The following is a 16,479-nucleotide window of genomic DNA, read 5'->3' on the forward strand; positions in this document are numbered from 1 at the left end:
ACCAACTAATGCAGGTTTGCTTTTTTTCTTCAGAAACGCTTTCGCCAGCGCAACTAATATAAAGATCCACCAACATTCACTTATTTAGCATGTTTTTATGAGTAAATTTCTTCGTGCAAAATACAACTAGGGACATGGTTAACCATATTTCGGGGTAAAATTGTTGTCAGGGAACTTGAACAGGCAACAAATTTCACCCTGAAATGTACGCACGTAGTTCCGGGACAAAAGCTAGGGCAAGAAGCGATCTTGACTGCCGGAAGCGGGGCCAAAAACACGACCGGCGGGATGTTGGGATCGCCGGTAGATTTTCCTTGTCAGGACAGCATACAGAGGAGAACGCACTGCTGACAGGGAAGCCGCACGGGCAGATGTAAGACAGGCCTGTCAGGTACGTGTCAGGTCGGTGGGCACGACATTTGGTGTCCAACTGAGTCGGCGTGTACCTATGAGCAAGCGTACTCAGCACTGCTCGGTGGCGAGAAACGACTCGGCAGGCCTTCGGTCACGGATTCGATGAAGTCGTACAATAGCGTTGGTTTCCATACACCGAAGCTGCTTCTGTTTAGAGCTGCTATGGCAATACTCAGGTTATCGCTGCTGCTGCGGCAGTCGCTGACGGTCAACTGCGAGGTGGTCCTGCTGCGTGGGAGCAGCGCTGGGCTCGTTTCGACTGGCAGGCAGGCGTTCTCCACCGGCGGTGTGCTGGGCGGAGGCAATTGGCTCGATCTTTTGGTGTGCAGCGCCGGTCCAACTTCAGTTTTGATTAACGTCCAACCCCGAGTGTACGCACACATTGTCATCTGGCGTATCATCCGAGGTTCGGGCGGCATTCGAGGGCCGTTCCCCTTGCGACCGCCCTGTGTCGTGCATGCTCATGGCTCCGAAGACGAGTGGCGCCATGACGCGAAGCTGCTGCTGCTGCTGCTGCCGCCGATGACGACGGGAATCCTGTTGCCATGGCTTCGGAGGAGCATGTGAGCGCTCGGAACGCCATCCGTTTGTCTGATCCGAGACTCAGTTTTCTGCGTTGCACGACTGGAGCCCTCGATCGATGGCGGTGCATTTTCGCAGACTTGGGTGGCATACGACAGCGGCGCTCGTGACGACACGCTGCGCGCAAGATTCACAGCCATTCCCATCGCGGCTCGGTTCCTGCCTGCGAGCATGGCGCACGATGCCACCGGCATGAGCCGCCGCGGAAAATCCGCCGAAGCGAGCCTCGGTTCCTCGCCGCCACGAGCTGACACCCGTCGTGGTCGCTGACGCTCGGGGGCTTCGGGAGTCGGGTTCGGCGCACTCTGCCCAGTCACTTGGCGTGCAAGGACTTGGCATGTCGGGAGTATTCGACCCGCGCGCCTCGGTGCAGAGACGCCTGATCACGACCGAGGAACTGACTCGCGCCGGGCGTGCATGAATGCGCACGCCATCCAACACGCGCGACCCGCATGACCGTTAAACCAGACTCGCCGGGCGGTGGATCAGAGACTGCAGCGCAATGCAGTAGCCGTAGCAACCGTAGCTGGTCTGCTCCTGCCGCCCGGACATCTCCAAGCTGGCGGTCGTCACCGCCGGCGCCGTACTGTAGAGCGCTGGGGGCACACGAGCCGTGGCCATGCCGCCGAGCGCCAAGCGGCCTGATCTCGCACCGCTTCCCGCTCGGGGCGACGCGCGATCGCCGAAAATCGCTGGCGTATATCGCTGGAGTCGCCGCTGCCGGCGTGACGCGCCTCGGCCGGCCAATGGTGGTCGGCAACGCGCTGCTCAATCCCAGCCGATTGGCGCGGCGCTGGGGGCGGGGCGCGTCACACGTTGGTGCTTGGGGCGCCGATCGTGATGATCGCGATTGACTGTCTCATGCGCGGGGGTCGACTGGGCAACGTGTCTGCACCGCCAGTTGCTTGCTCGGCGACGAATCTGCGCGCGGAGTGTCCCGAGCCCTGCAAAAGTTTGGGCCTGCGCGATATCCACGACCGGCCTTGGCGACCGAGTTGGCAGGTCATTCCGCAATTTGCCATCTACTGGTCAGACAGCACAACCACAAGCAGTCTAGCCAACAACAACCAACATCATGAATGCGTACTTCGTTCCGCAGCCGCACGAGAAGCCGGCCCCCCGCGCGCCGAAGCGCCCCAACTCCAAGACGTACACGCTGAAGGAGCTGCGCCAGTGCGCGGGCAGCGAGCTGCCGCTGCACCTGGACGTGGGCGCGACCAAGAAGGAGGAGGGCTACGCCGTGTACGACATCACCACGTCGAGCGTGTCGACACAGAACCGGTGGCACGCGTCGTACCGGTACTCGGAGTTCCTGGCGTTCCGCAACCAAGTGGAGGAGGTGTGGACGTGCCACGACGACAAGTGCCAGGGCTCGTGCCAGTCGCTGCGCGACCTGGTGGAGGCGTGCTTCCCCAAGAAGGCGGGCCTCATGTCGACGTGGTCGATCACGGTGGAGGACCGCAAGAACAAGTTCAAGAACGTGCTGATCCACCTGCTGCGCTCGGTGCTGCTCCCCGGCAGCACCATGAAGTGCTTCCACGCGCGGCAGCATCTGCCGCCCGCCGTGTTCGAGTTCCTGGGCATCAAGGACGACGCCGACAAGCGCTCGCTGCTGCAGGTGTACGTGGACAACCACCAGGGCGGCATGAAGAAGTCGGCCAGTCACACGGGCCTGTCGTCGCTGGAACACCAGGGCCTGGGCCTGGGCATGAAGAAGATGAGCTCGATGAAGAAGTCCGCCACGACGCCGAACCTGGCGCAGCTGGAGCTGGAGGCGGAGGAGAAGGGCGCGGTCGCCACGATCGAGAACCCGCAGTGCATGGTGTGTCTGGAGGACGTGGAGGACCACGTACACGCCGAGGGCCCGCAGGGCCTGGTGACCCTGCCGTGCAAGCACTCGTTCCACCGCGAGTGCATCTTCGAGTGGCTGCTGTTCCAGTACCACTGCCCCATGTGCCGCGCGCAGGTGGGACCTCACGCCATGACGAACTACGCGTGCCCGAAGAAGCAGGAGCAATGGTGGCTCGGCAACTTCAAGGAGAATCCGCTGGAGCGCGACACCGAGTAAACTAGAGCCTCCACACTAGAGTATTTACAAAAAAAATAATTTATCAATCGCCTGTAGAGGCTATTCAGTACCAGAAGCCATTTTTTTTCGTGTTGATCACCAGTCAGTTTCGGTATCCTATAGCTTTGTCTTTTTGGTGGGTTGGGGTGACGCCCTCCCGGAGCGCTGACGGGCTTGATGCTCGCCAGTCGCTTTAAGGCAGTGCTCACGAGCATTTGCCAGTCTCTAACAAGTCTATCCCTCACATCTACTCCCACAATACCCTCCCCGAGATCTCTCCCCCCCCGCCTCCTTCGCTTAGGTACGTTCAATGTGAACTCCATTGGTTCACAGCGCAAGAAGCTCGACACGCTTCCTGCAGACCTCGCGGCGTACCGCGTCGACATTGCTGCCCTCCAAGTGACGAAGATATGCACCGAAGCCACGCAGTCCATCGGTAACTACTCTCTGATCACCCTGAAATGCACTAACCCCCACTACGGCGTCGGCTTTGTGGTGGCGCCTCACCTGCGCCGCTACGTCACCAGCGCGTGGGCCGTCTCCGACCGCATCGGTGTCCTCCAGCTACGGCTCCGAAGCGGACGCATGAACATCATCAACGCATACGCCCCACACGTGGGCCGCAGCATCGAGGAAGCCGACCGCTTCTACGCTGACCTCGCTACGACACACAACAAGCTCCCCCGGCGCGACCTCACCTTCGTTCTCGGCGACTTCAACGCCAAACTGGGCCAACTTCGCGACGGCGAGCACTTCGTAGGCAACTGGGCCCGCGGATATCGCAACCGAAATGGGCACTTACTCGCTGCTTTCTGTGAATTACATGGACTAACTGCAACTAACACTTTCTTCCGCAAGCGCGCCAAGAATCTTACAACGTGGACGCAACGACGCGTCGGACACTGCATCTACAATCAAATCGACTACGTGCTCAGTCCGGCGTCCATCCTCAAGCTCTGCACGAATGCCCACGCATGGGGCGGTACCCTCACTAACTCCGATCACAAGCTAGTGACTGCTGACTTCAATCTTCGCGACGTCCCCCGACGCCGCTTCCAGACCCACGTCGCCCGCGACGAGGAAACACGCCTCGCACGCAGCCGGCTCTACTACGATGAAGACGCCCGCACCGACTACCAACGCCGCCTCGCCGCTGCACTCCAAGACGACGCCGAGACCCTGAGCACCGCTTCGCCCCAAGACCGCTGGGACCGCATTCTCCGACACGCCTAAACGTCCGCAGAAGATTCCGTCGGCTACCAGCCTGCTATCAGCAAAGGCCGCTTCGCTGACCCGCAGTTAAAAACACTCTCCTACCTCCAGCAGCAGTTACGCCTAGAAATCTACAACAACAACAGTGCCGACGCTCGTCAGCTGCGCAAGACCCGGAACGAAATCCTCCATGCCATCAGAACCCGCTGCCTCGAACTAGCGAACCAAGCCCTCGACCACCAAGCAGAAGTTGTAACGGGGTTACACGTACAAGTGGCTGCAAGCCACTTGTGAATTTAACAGATAGGTTATCTGTTAAACGTTTTGAATACTTCCTCACATTGGTGTAAGACACACCGATGGATACATTGAAGTGGACCACCACAGTGAGTGGTCCACACATACCCAAAGATCCTATTGGTAGAAAGCAGCATCTTTCTACCAATCAGAGACATGCATATTAGCGGGGCTCTGACAGCCAGCCGCTGCCAACCCTTTCATAGATGATAAACAGTTTTTAGCAGATTTTAGAGGAAGATCAATTTACAAACAATACAGTTCTCATTTTACCTTAAACTAGCTACTTGGAGTCTTGTCTAAGTTAACTTATATTTGTGTATTCAAATATAATTAACCGAAGTAATTACTAAGTACTTACGCTTCCTCATACACGTTGCGCAACGTGTAAGCTAAAATAGTGAGTCAAGTTAGACCCACTACACCTGGTAGCACTTCGTAGTCCGTCCAACGACCGACTGCTTGACGTTCGTACGCGGTGTACGAACGCGGAGCCGAGAACCACATGAGCACGGAGGTGCCCATGGAGAGATCCAACACGCCTGCAACGCATGTTGCACGCGCTGACTGCCCCCACCTGTCCGACCCAGAGTGGGAGGCCCTCCAACGACTGTCAACAGTCATTGGAGAAGCGGCGATAGCCACGATGCTGCGTACGCTATCGCCGACGGAGCAACATGGTGTTGCTCTGGGCGTCATCATGAAGGAGCAGCGTGACGCTGCTTCCTCAGTGACGGCGTCGTCAGGGACGACACCGCGTGCCCAACCATTAAAGTTGAGCGTAAGCAATTACGTGGGAAGAGAGGGCGAGCCTCTCCTCCGATGGCTTGTCGAGCTCGACACAGCCATAGCGGCTCGACGCATCGTCGACCCGCTGTCGAAGGTCGCGTTCGCCATGTCCTGCCTTGGCGGACGCGCAAGGAGTTGGGCGTATGGACGCCGACTCTCCGATCCTACGTGCTTCAGCACGTACGAAGTGTTCAAAGAGGAGCTCAAACAAGCGTTTGAGCCCCCGCAAAACGAGTTCCGGTCGAGGGCGGAGTTCCTCGACCTTCAGCAGGGTAAGCATGACGTCCATGCTTACGCGCAACGCACACGATATTTGGTATCAAATATCGTGACTAACCCGATTGACGAGGCGACCAAGGTCGTCACGTTCGTGAAAGGACTTAGAGATGGGCCCGTGAAGACCTATCTCTTCCGAGAGTACCCGAGTACTCTCGAAGCTGCAATCACTCTTGCCATGCAAGAAGAGTTTAGCCTGCGGCAGGCTAAACTGCATGTGAACGTGCCGAGGCCGCAACCACGCCCGGTAGCGAGGCCAGGGGTCCGGAGCCAATGGACCTCTCGAACGCAACAACTGCTGGTTACCAGCAGCAGGAAGGTAACGTGCGATGCTTCCGTTGCGGAAGGATCGGTCACTTTGCACGGGAGTGCACAGCTCCCATGCCCCCTGGAGGTGGCCGTCGTGGCGATGCTAGGCATCGCCGCGGACCAACAAAAAACGCGAACATCCAGTAGGCGCGGGGCGCCCTACTGGTAATGCAGTCGCGCGTGCCGACATCGGGCACGCGACACTGAGACTGCAGCCCCAGTGAGACCAGCTCTCACTGCAAGAAACAAGATGACAGGCCGAACCTAGTCATCTTGAAGGTTTACTCGAAGAGAGCGAGTGACTCTCTTCGAGCTTTGGTAGATTCAGGCGCGTCGAACAACTTTGTTCGACTACGAAGCCTGTCGAGACTTGACTTTGAGGAAGTAAATGTACCTCGAAGTCTTCTGGAGGTACGACTGGCAACAGGTGCCATCGTGAAGACCGAGAAGCGCGTCGTGAACGTGCGCTTCTCGTACAAACAACGAGTGTTTGTCGAACACTTTATCGTCCTGGACCTGGACGATAAGTTCGACGCAGTAATGGGCATGCCGTGGCTTGCACGGCATGATCCGGTGATAGACTGGAAGAAGCGCACGCTCGTGCGCTTCGGACGCGACAGCGGAACAGAGATCGATGGCCCTGTTACCGCGGCTCACCAGTCGAGACAGCGCTTTATGCTGCTGTCCCGGAGTGCCCAAGAAGTGCGCGAGGGCGCACACAAGCGAGACCCACGTCGGCAATGCTGCCGACATCGGAAGAAAAAGATGTGTTGGTTCCGGGAACCAACACCCACGTGCAAGCGTGTAAGAGACAGTCCCTGACCCGAAGAGGTCAGGTCGACAACGACGCGTCGGCTCCGGGAGCCGACGCACCCTCGGTCATGAGGGACTCCGCCAATGAATGGCGTCGAGGTGACGAAGGCGTGTCAACTCCGGGAGTTGACGCTGCAAACAGTGCGGACGGTTGCAAACGTACCGCACTGACGCAATTTGCATGCTGTCGTGCAGCCGGGCTGCACGACGAAGCGCCATGCGATCAAGCCGGGCTTGATATCGCGCGCCCGCAGACAGGGCCTGCCGGCGAAGGGACACATTACCGTGCAGCCGGGCTGCACGAAGGAAAATGCGGTCAAGCCGGGTTTGATACCGCGCGCCCGCGGACAGGGTCCGCCGGCGAACAACTGTCCACGGCCGGGCCTGGACCAGAAGAACAACTGTGCGGAGCCGGGCTCCGCACAACAAGAAGACGGCGCAAGCGGAAAACGCTGCGCAAGTCTCGGTCCGGGACCGAGACGCAACAAGAGCGGTCTGCTGGGCAGACTGCGGCGGTGACGCCGAATGTCAAGACGCTAAGCGTCTTGACGCGCACCGATACTGGATTCCAGTATCGTGAGATGGAACTCGCTAGTCCTCCGGCGATGGCGTCGGAGTTGACTTCGCTTCCAGCCATGAGTTGGAAGCGCTTCACGCGCGACTTGCACGATGGACGCATCGAGCAAGTCTGCGTTCTTTCGGACAGCGAAAGAACGGCGAGCGAGAGCGAAGAGCTGAGGCAGCTCTTCATGGGAAGTACCACTGAGAGTGAAGACACTCTCAGTGCGAAGACGAAGCGAGAGCGCTTCGAGGAACAAGGTTGGGACTCGCTGAAGTCGAGTCCCTATTACGAATTGTTGAGGGAGTACAAAGACGTACTCCCGGAAGAGATTCCTGCGGAGCTTCCGCTGGATAAGGGCATTCAGCACGAGATTGATCTCGTGCCGGGCACGAAGTACTGTGTCACGCGGCAGTGGCCACTGCCGCGAGAGCAAGTGAAAGCGATCGACGACTTCTTTGAAAGTCGTCGTAAAGCAGGACAAGTGCGGGAATCAAAGTCCCCGCACAGTGCTCCGACGTTCTGTGTCAAGAAGCCACAGGGCGGGTGGCGCATCGTTCATGCCTACAAGCTGAACCATGCGACGGTACCGGCGCAGACGCCGATACCGCGAAAAGATGTTATCATCGATTCGATGGCCGGGAGCACCGTTTACAGTGCTCTCGACTTGCGAGATGGATTTTATCAAATCCTAATGCGTGAGAGCGATATCCCTCTCACGGCAGTGAGCACGCCAAGCGACATGCTCTGGGAATGGCTAGTAATGCCACAGGGGCTTAAGAACGTCCCTGCGACTTTCAACAGGTGCGTGACGCACTTGTTGCGCTCGGTGCGCGACTTCGCGCCGAGCTACTTCGATGATGTGTTCATCCACAGCCGAGCTGTGGACGGGAAGACCGACGTAGAGATGCACAGGGTGCATCTCCGGAGGCTACTTGAGCTTATGCGAAAGCATAAGCTCTACGCGAACCTGAAGAAGTGTATCTTCGGGGCGAGCGAGATACCCGTCCTCGGGTGTCTCGTAGGGAAGAATGGTGTTCGCCCTGACCCGGAAAAGGTCAGAGTGGCTAACGAATGGCCAACGCCTTCAAGTGTCAAGGAACTGAGGCAGTTCCTTGGCTTGGCCACGTACTTGTGCAAGTACGTGGAGGATTATGCGGGCAAGATCCGCCCGCTGTCACAGCTTCTCAAGAAGGAAGCTGTGGGGAATTGGAAACCCGATTGCCAAAAGGCATTCGATGCAGTCAAGCGGGGCTTGACTGAGGCGCCGATCTTGGCAGTGGCTGACCAAGATCGCCCATTTCACGTAGTGTGTGACGCATCCGATTTCGCGATCGGATGCGCGTTGATGCAGCACGATCACGAGGGCCGTGATCGTTTCGTCTACTACCAATCGCGTCAGCTGAAGCCAGCTGAGCGCAACTATCCGGTGCATGACAAGGAACTCCTTGCCATGAAGTATGCACTCGCAAAGTCCCGAGTGTATTTGCTTGGAAGTAGACCATTTGTGGTCTACACCGACCATGCTTCACTGCGCACCGCAGTGAAGTCGCCACACATATCACAAAGAATGGCGAGATGGCTCTTATTCTTTGCGGAGTATAACTTCCGGGTCGAATACAAACCCGGAAGATTGAATGTGGTGGCCGACGCGTTATCACGTCGGCCGGACTATGCAGAAGCTGTTGACGTCAATGCCATTGACGCCATGCGATCGAGCAAACCCACATCATCTCTGTTGGATGATGTGAAGGCCGCGTACGCGCACAACGCGGACGCGAAGCTCTTGCTGGCCTATGGCACAGCGCCTTCTGACAAGTCCCGTCAGAAGCTGCCCAAGCACCTTCGAGCGCGTGCACACCGCTTTCGTGTGCACGACGGATTACTGCTTTACAATGCAGTCGACGACAACGCGGATCGCGTTGTCGTGCCAAATGACCATGACCTGCGACTCAGGATCATGTACGAGTATCATGATGCCCCGACTGCGGGACATCTCGGACGTGAGAAGACATACGTCCTTCTCACGCGCGACTTCTACTGGCACCACCAGTATAGTGGGTGCGCAAGTACATCCGTGCTTGCGAGGTATGTCAACGCGTGAAGCCTGCGCCATTCGCGCAGGCTCCACTGTAATCACTACCGACTCCGTCGGAGTGTTGGAAGTCCATGTCTTTGGACTTCATCTTTGGTCTTCCCCCGGATAGCGGAGGGAACACCGGTGTTGTGGTCTTTGTAGACCGTTTCAGCAAGATGGTACATCTTGCTGCGGTGCCAACAGAGGTGACCGCGAAGCAGACGGCCCGTCTGCTCGTCGACATGGTGTTCAAACACCATGGCATGCCGTCCGACATCGTGTCGGACAGAGACCCGCGCTTCACAGCGCACCTGTGGCAAGAAGTGTTTACACTTCTTGGGAGCCAGCTTTCCATGTCGACTGCGGATCATCCGCAGACGGACGGTCAAACCGAGCGCGTGAATCGCGTGCTCGTCGATATGTTGAAGAGCTACGCTCACTCGTTCCAATACTGGAGCGAGTGCTTATCGATGGCAGAGTTTGCCATCAATAACTCAGTGCATGCCTCGACAGGGCATACACCGTTCTACGTGAATGCCATGCGGCATCCACGCCTACCGAGTTTACTCGGAGTGATGGCTCCCACTTTAAGTGGGGGAGGATCTACGACTGCAATACAGCAGCCGCAGAAAACCGCTGACACTTGCACAGTGTCAGCTGCAACAATGGACAAACCACATGAGTCTGCGCAGGGCGCAGACTCCCCCAACAACAAGGCCAACGACCACGGGTCTGCGCAGGGCGCAGACACCGCAAAGAACCACGCAGAGGCCGGGCCTCTAGCGGAGAGCGAGCTGAATGACTTCAGCTCGGATGCAATCAGTTTCATCACCAAAAGACAAGCCGTAATCCGGTTTGTCCAAGACACAATAGCAGCTTCTGTTGATCAACAGAAGCTGAACGCAGACAATGCGGGCAGAGGCAACACAAATGAATTTAAAGTTAGTTCATTGGTCTTGTTAGCTACACAAAACCTGCTTAAACATGCAGTTTCGAACTTCGGAGCAAGTAAGCTTGCTCCGCGCTTCATCGGGCCATTCACTGTGTTGGTACGGCACGGCAACGCATACACGCTAGACATACCGTCTAGCATGCGCCTCCATCCGACCTTTTACGTCGGACGGCTGAAGCCATACCTGCAGCACGAGCCATCTAGCTCGGCTGACCCGAAGCCTCGGCAGGAGCCGAGGCAGAAGCGGAGGACTTGGCCTCGGTGACGAGCAACCTCTCCTCCAGCGCGCGGACGCGCTGGAGCAACCCCTTCATCTGGGTCCCCAGCTCGACCTGGATATTCGAGGCGGTCTGCGAGACCGCCGCGACTTGGGCCTTCTGGTTGGCCAGCTCCTGTTTCAGGGCGGCGAACTCAGCGCCCTGCAAACGCTCCACGACGGTCACCCGGTCGTGGAGAGGCGCATACTGATCAGCCCGGGGCTGATCATACCCGGGGCGTGTTCCCACCCCCGCCACCGCCGATCCGTGACGCCCGCGGCTCAACCCGCTGGATTGTTGAGCGGATTGTCGACCATAGTATCCCGAAAACGAACCCTCAAGGGGCTCGTTTTCGTATTCGTTGGAGAGGATTTCCTCCCCATCGAGATACATGGGAGCCGCGGAACGTCTTGCTGGAGGACGTTCCGGAAATGGTGAGGGCGTACGAAGAGCAGTACGCGCTGGCGCAGCGGAAGTAACACGAGCGCTGCGATCATCGCTAGCGCCCGAACCCTCACGTGCTAAGAACTTAGCACGGAGCTCTTTGAGACTCTCGGGCACACGGAACGACGTGTACCCGTTCAGGTTGCGGTCGCTCAAGCGGACCGCGCCTGGAAAGCACTTCGTGCACTGAAAGCCCTCGGGCAAAGCGCACGGCACATTTGCCTCCTCAGCAGCAACATGAAGTTGCTCCAGCTTTCCACGCTTCGAGTACGTCTCGAAGCGATCACGCGCTTGCTTAATCCGATCACGGTAAGCACTCGGCCTCTTGTTGAAGTTTTCAACAAAGGCGTTCCAGCTTTGAAAAAGTGCCTGCCATTCGGGCACTTTGCTGCGAGAAGAGGTCTTCTTGCTTTGAAACCATCGGAGCTCATGAAAGAGTCCGATGTAGTAATCGCGCCTTTGATGCGTTTCCGCATCAAAGTGCAGCTCGGCAGCCACAGCGTCATCTTTGATGGCGCTACATACGTACAGCGGCACCTCATTCGGAGGTACCGAGTTCCCATACCGGTCCGCGATCTCGGACGCGGACGGCATCGCGCGCTGCAGGCGCAGCGCGCGGAGAGCCTTGAGCTTTGACATCACGCGCTGCAGCAACAGCGCGCGGAGTACTGAGAGCCCCAGCGGAAGCGAGTGGGGTATCGCTCTCAGTACGCGAACGCTTCGAACTCGAAGCGTCCGATTCGTCCCCTTCACGCGGGCGAACGTTCTTGGCGTGAGGGTCGAGCGATTCGCTCGACACTGAGTCTTTACGCTTTGAGGGCGAGTCCTCCTCGCCCTCCATGTCTTCATCGTCGTCGTCGAAGTCGACGACGTCGCCGTACTTCGCCTTCTGACGCTCGAAGTAGTCGTCGATGGAGAGATGACTCCCCACCGACTTCGAGGTCTTCTTCTGTGGCGCGCTCATCGTTGAATGAGCGCGGATTTCTTCTCCAAACGCGGAGAATTGACGAATGGTCAATTCGGAAGATTGACGTGCGGAGACCCCGCGCGTCTAACCTTAAGGGGGGGATGGTGTAACGGGGTTACACGTACAAGTGGCTGCAAGCCACTTGTGAATTTAACAGATAGGTTATCTGTTAAACGTTTTGGATACTTCCTCACATTGGTGTAAGACACACCGATGGATACATTGAAGTGGACCACCACAGTGAGTGGTCCACACATACCCAAAGATCCTATTGGTAGAAAGCAGCATCTTTCTACCAATCAGAGACATGCATATTAGCGGGGCTCTGACAGCCAGCCGCTGCCAACCCTTTCATAGATGATAAACAGTTTTTAGCAGATTTTAGAGGAAGATCAATTCACAAACAATACAGTTCTCATTTTACCTAATCTAAGTCACTTGGAATCCCTTCTTATTTAACTTATATTTGTGTATTCAAATATAATTAACCGAAGTAATTACTAAGTACTTACGCTTCCTCATACACGTTGCGCAACGTGTAAGCTAAAGTAGTGAGTCAAGTTAGACCCACTACAGAAGTGATCGAGTCACTCAGCAAATCGAGTCGCGTCTGCGAAGCTACACGTGCCCTTTTTCGCAAGCCGAGCCCCCGCCAACACATCCGAGACAAACAAGGTAAACTAGTTCTATCTACTAACCGAGCTAACCATCTAGTGCGAGAGCACTTTCGCTCTCTCTTCGTTGACCAATCCCGAGAAGTAATCCGCCCCGACTCGGAGCGCCGACCGCTGAAGCTACCGATCGACCCAGCCGAGCTCGAACGCGCCTTCCGCCGGCTCAAGAACGACCGCGCCGCCGGCCCAGACGCCGTATCAGCAGAACTACTCAAGTATGGCGCTGATGCTCTCGCCCAACCGCTCGCTGAGCTCATCAATCAAGGATTCGCCACAGGTCAACATATCCGGCTTGGTGCCGGCCTACTGTTTGGCCTACCCAAGCCGAACAAGCCTCGCGGCGAGTGCTCCAGCCTCCGCTCAATCGTACTGCTCAACTGTGTCAGAAAAGCACTATCGGTCGTGGTACTTCGCCGGATTGCCGGCAAAGTTGCAGGGTATCTCTCGCCACATCAGAGCGGCTTCCGCCCCGGTCGCAGCACCGCTGATGCCGTTTGGGCCCACCGCTGGATCGCTGCACGTGTCCAACGCTGTCGCGAGGTATACCATATCCTCGGCATTGACCTGTCGCGGGCCTTCGACACCATCGACCGGGCCAAGCTCATGGACGTGCTCCGCAGTTTCCTCGACGACGACGAAGTGCGCCTAATCCAGCTCCTGCTCGCGGACACAACGCTGTCACTCCGATCTGGATCGACCACGCTGAACCCGTTCACAAGCAACCTCGGTACTCCCCAGGGCGACTCACTTTCTCCTGTTCTGTTCATTGTCTACCTAGAAGCTGCTCTACGCGATCTCGCCGACTCCCTCGACGTTGGCCGTGCATTCCTCGACGATATGATCGTCTACGCAGACGACGCCGACTTCGTGTGCCGCACCGTCGAAGCCACCGCCTTCATCCAAGACCAAGCCCCAGCGATCTTAGCTCGTTGGTCGCTGGCCATGAACTCGTCGAAGACCGAGCTGACGACGGTTGCTCGCGCATCAACCAGTACGCCTACTCGTCACGTCCGCGCCCAAGAGGAAGCATGGCGCAACACCAAGAAACTCGGTTCGCTTCTGGGCGATGCCGAAGACGTCTCGCGCCGTAAACAGCTCGCCCGTGCCGCTCTCAACCGAATGTGGACATTATGGCTGCGAACCTCGCAGACTTCCGAGCGCACCAGAGTTCGCCTGTACAACAGCTACGTTTTGCCGATTTTGCTATACAACTGCGGTACGTGGGCACTTACGAAGGGGGACGTGCTCGGCCTTGAGAGCTTTCATCGCCGACAACTTCGCCAAGTACTCGGCGTCCGCTACCCTCGGCGGATCTCCAACGCAGCGCTCTACAAGCGCTGTAACGCTCGACCCCTGCGCTACCGCATCACCAAGGCACGATGGTTACTCTTTGGACAGGTTCTTCGCGGCTCAGATCGCAGCCCAGCGTTCATGCAAATGGCTCGCTACTTCGACAGCTCTACTGAAGGTGGCTGGCGAGGACGCCCCCGCACGACGCTACCAACGATCTTGGATCAAGACCTTCGCAATACCAAGCGAGGACGCCGGCTCCGCACCAACACTGACCTTCTCACGCTTCGTACCCAAGCACAAAACAAGACCGAGTGGAAGAAACTCGTGGGAGACATAGTCGCATGGATGCCATGTGAGGACGACTTGACGTATGCGGATACTACCCTATGCCGGAGACTAGCTAGTTTACATCTAGACTCCCAGTAAGACAGATTGACGCGAAGACGTAATACAACAAACAACAACAAAAATAGCTTTGTCACGAATCGTTGTACAAGGAATAACACTGAGTTGTTGTTGTTCCTTCCTACAACGATCCATGTTCGTCTTTCATTGGGATCCGAGAGTGGGCAGGTGGACACCAAGCGAATGGTCCATCTTCTTGAGTTCTGAAGTTTGCAACGGGATGCGCTGTTATCAGGTTGCATGGTGGACGCGTCACACGTCGTGTTCTTTGTTGGGTCACTTGTTGCACCGGTGCGACTTGCAAGCGATAGAAGTGCATGTAGATCGTGGCCACAACGCCTTACGGCATATCCTCGACGCTCGTTTTCCGAGGGTGTCAGTAACACGAAGCAGCAGCTGCAGCAATGCTCGTTCGAATCGGTACGCCAAGAAGAATACACAACATAAAGTTGTTTGTTGGTAATTCTATGCATCGATCATTGATGCGATTAAATTAAACTAAGCTTTGCCTCAAGCCCTACTCGGTCTCTGGCTTCAGCGGGTCCTCCGAGAAATTGCCCAGCCACCACTGCACTTGGTTCTTCGGTCGACAGTAGTTGGTCATGGCCGAAGGACCCACCTGCCCGCGGCACACGGGGCAATGGTATTGGAACGTGAGCCACTCAAAGATGCACTTGCGGTGGAACTTGTGTTTGCACTGCAACTCGACGGGTGCGTCGTCGCTCTCAGCATGCTCGCTGTCGACGTTCAGACCCACGTCTTCGAGGCACACCATGCACTGCGACGGCTCGTTTGGTGCAATTGCGGGGACTACCGCAGACATGGACGCCAGATCCGACGTCGTCGCCGACTTCTTCATGGAGCTCTTGTGCTCCAGCTTGGACAGGTCCGCGGTCGTCGCGGACTTCTTGATGCCACCCTGGTGGTTGTCCACGTACACCTGCAGCAGGGTGCGCTTATCTGCGTCGGCCTCCACGCCGAGGAACTTGAACAAGTGCTTCGGCAGATCCCGGCGCGCATGGAAGCACTTCATGGTGCTGCCGGGGAGCAGCACGGAGCGCAGCAGGTGGATCAGCACGTTCTTGAACTTGAGCTTGCGGTCCTCGACCGTGTGCGCCCACGTGGACAGGATGCCGAGACCCTTCTTGGGGAAGGACGCCTCGACGAGGTCGCGCAGGGATTGGCACGAGCCCTGGCACTTGTCGTCGTGGCACGTCCACTCCTCCTCGACCTGGTTGCGAAACGCCAGGAACTCCGAGTACCGGTAGGACGCGCGCCACGTGTTCATGGACGTCACGCTCGTGGTGGCGAAGTGGTAGACGGCGTGGCCCTCGTCGGCCTTGGTAGACGTCACCTTCACGCGCAGAGGCAGCTCGCTGCCAGCGCACTGCCGGAGCATCTTGAGCGTGTAGGTCTTGCAGTTAGGGCCGTCCATCTCGTCGGCGTGCGCCGGCTTCTGGTGCGGCTCGGGGACGAAGTAGCCATTCATGGTTGGAAGTTGATTCCGTGTAGTTTGTTTGCTTGACCAGTTGATGGTAAAATGCAGAATGAGCTGAGCCATCCTCCACATCGCCGGCATGCATGCACGAAGTGGGAGCTGTGCGGTACAGGCATATCGGCGGTGAAAGTTTTGCTCGGCGACACGTGCGCCTGTCTCTCTTCGCTCCGAGCGTGCAAAAGCCAGCGATGGTCTCGAAGCGAGACACCCGCGGTGCCCAAATGAGACAGGAGCTATCGAGATCACCCTTCAGCAGACCTGCGTGATGAACACAGCACCCAACCTCACCTAGGGAAGCGGGCGTCAGTCGACGAACGCCATGACCCAATAAGCTGGAGAAGTAGGGGCGATGCGGTGGAGCACTGGAGCGCCGGTGTGCATCACAACCCTCGAGGTCAGTAAGGACAACCATTTCGGCGATCCCCAAGGGAACGCAGGGGCCCCACCCGTGACCCAAAAAGCGTGGTTTCGGGTATGATAAGGCACCACCTGACTACGTGTAACACGGATTGGTGCTAGGTTGCCTGTAGCCGAAGATAGGCCATCATTGCACCCGTTCAGCAGGGAAGTCGTGGTGGACGATCATCACCGGC

General features: G+C 57.3%; 4 protein-coding genes across 4 annotated transcripts; 3 read left to right on the forward strand and 1 right to left on the reverse strand.

Annotated features, from left to right (window-relative positions):
* Positions 1–2,071: 2,071 nt before the first annotated feature.
* On the forward strand, positions 2,072–3,064 carry IUM83_11364 (E3 ubiquitin ligase; the record flags this gene model as incomplete). The annotated part of the gene is made up of 1 exon (XM_067935918.1): positions 2,072–3,064. One exon carries the CDS (start codon positions 2,072–2,074, stop codon positions 3,062–3,064), a length of 993 nt encoding a protein of 330 aa, XP_067784954.1.
* A 585-nt stretch (positions 3,065–3,649) lies between these two features.
* IUM83_11365 (putative EndonucleaseReverse transcriptase) lies at positions 3,650–4,297 on the forward strand (the record flags this gene model as incomplete). Its single annotated transcript, XM_067935919.1, has 1 exon — positions 3,650–4,297. One exon carries the CDS (start codon positions 3,650–3,652, stop codon positions 4,295–4,297), a length of 648 nt encoding a protein of 215 aa, XP_067785072.1.
* An 8,507-nt stretch (positions 4,298–12,804) lies between these two features.
* IUM83_11366 (putative EndonucleaseReverse transcriptase) lies at positions 12,805–14,409 on the forward strand (the record flags this gene model as incomplete). The annotated part of the gene is made up of 1 exon (XM_067935920.1): positions 12,805–14,409. The coding sequence occupies one exon, from the start codon at positions 12,805–12,807 to the stop codon at positions 14,407–14,409; it is 1,605 nt and encodes a 534-aa protein (XP_067784929.1).
* A 496-nt stretch (positions 14,410–14,905) lies between these two features.
* IUM83_11367 (E3 ubiquitin ligase) lies at positions 14,906–15,877 on the reverse strand (the record flags this gene model as incomplete). Its single annotated transcript, XM_067935921.1, has 1 exon — positions 14,906–15,877. One exon carries the CDS (start codon positions 15,875–15,877, stop codon positions 14,906–14,908), a length of 972 nt encoding a protein of 323 aa, XP_067784928.1.
* Between the last annotated feature and the right edge of the window lie 602 nt (positions 15,878–16,479).

Source organism: Phytophthora cinnamomi (assembly GCF_018691715.1).
Source record: "Phytophthora cinnamomi strain GKB4 chromosome Unknown Contig83, whole genome shotgun sequence".
Classification (NCBI taxonomy): domain Eukaryota; phylum Oomycota; class Peronosporomycetes; order Peronosporales; family Peronosporaceae; genus Phytophthora; species Phytophthora cinnamomi.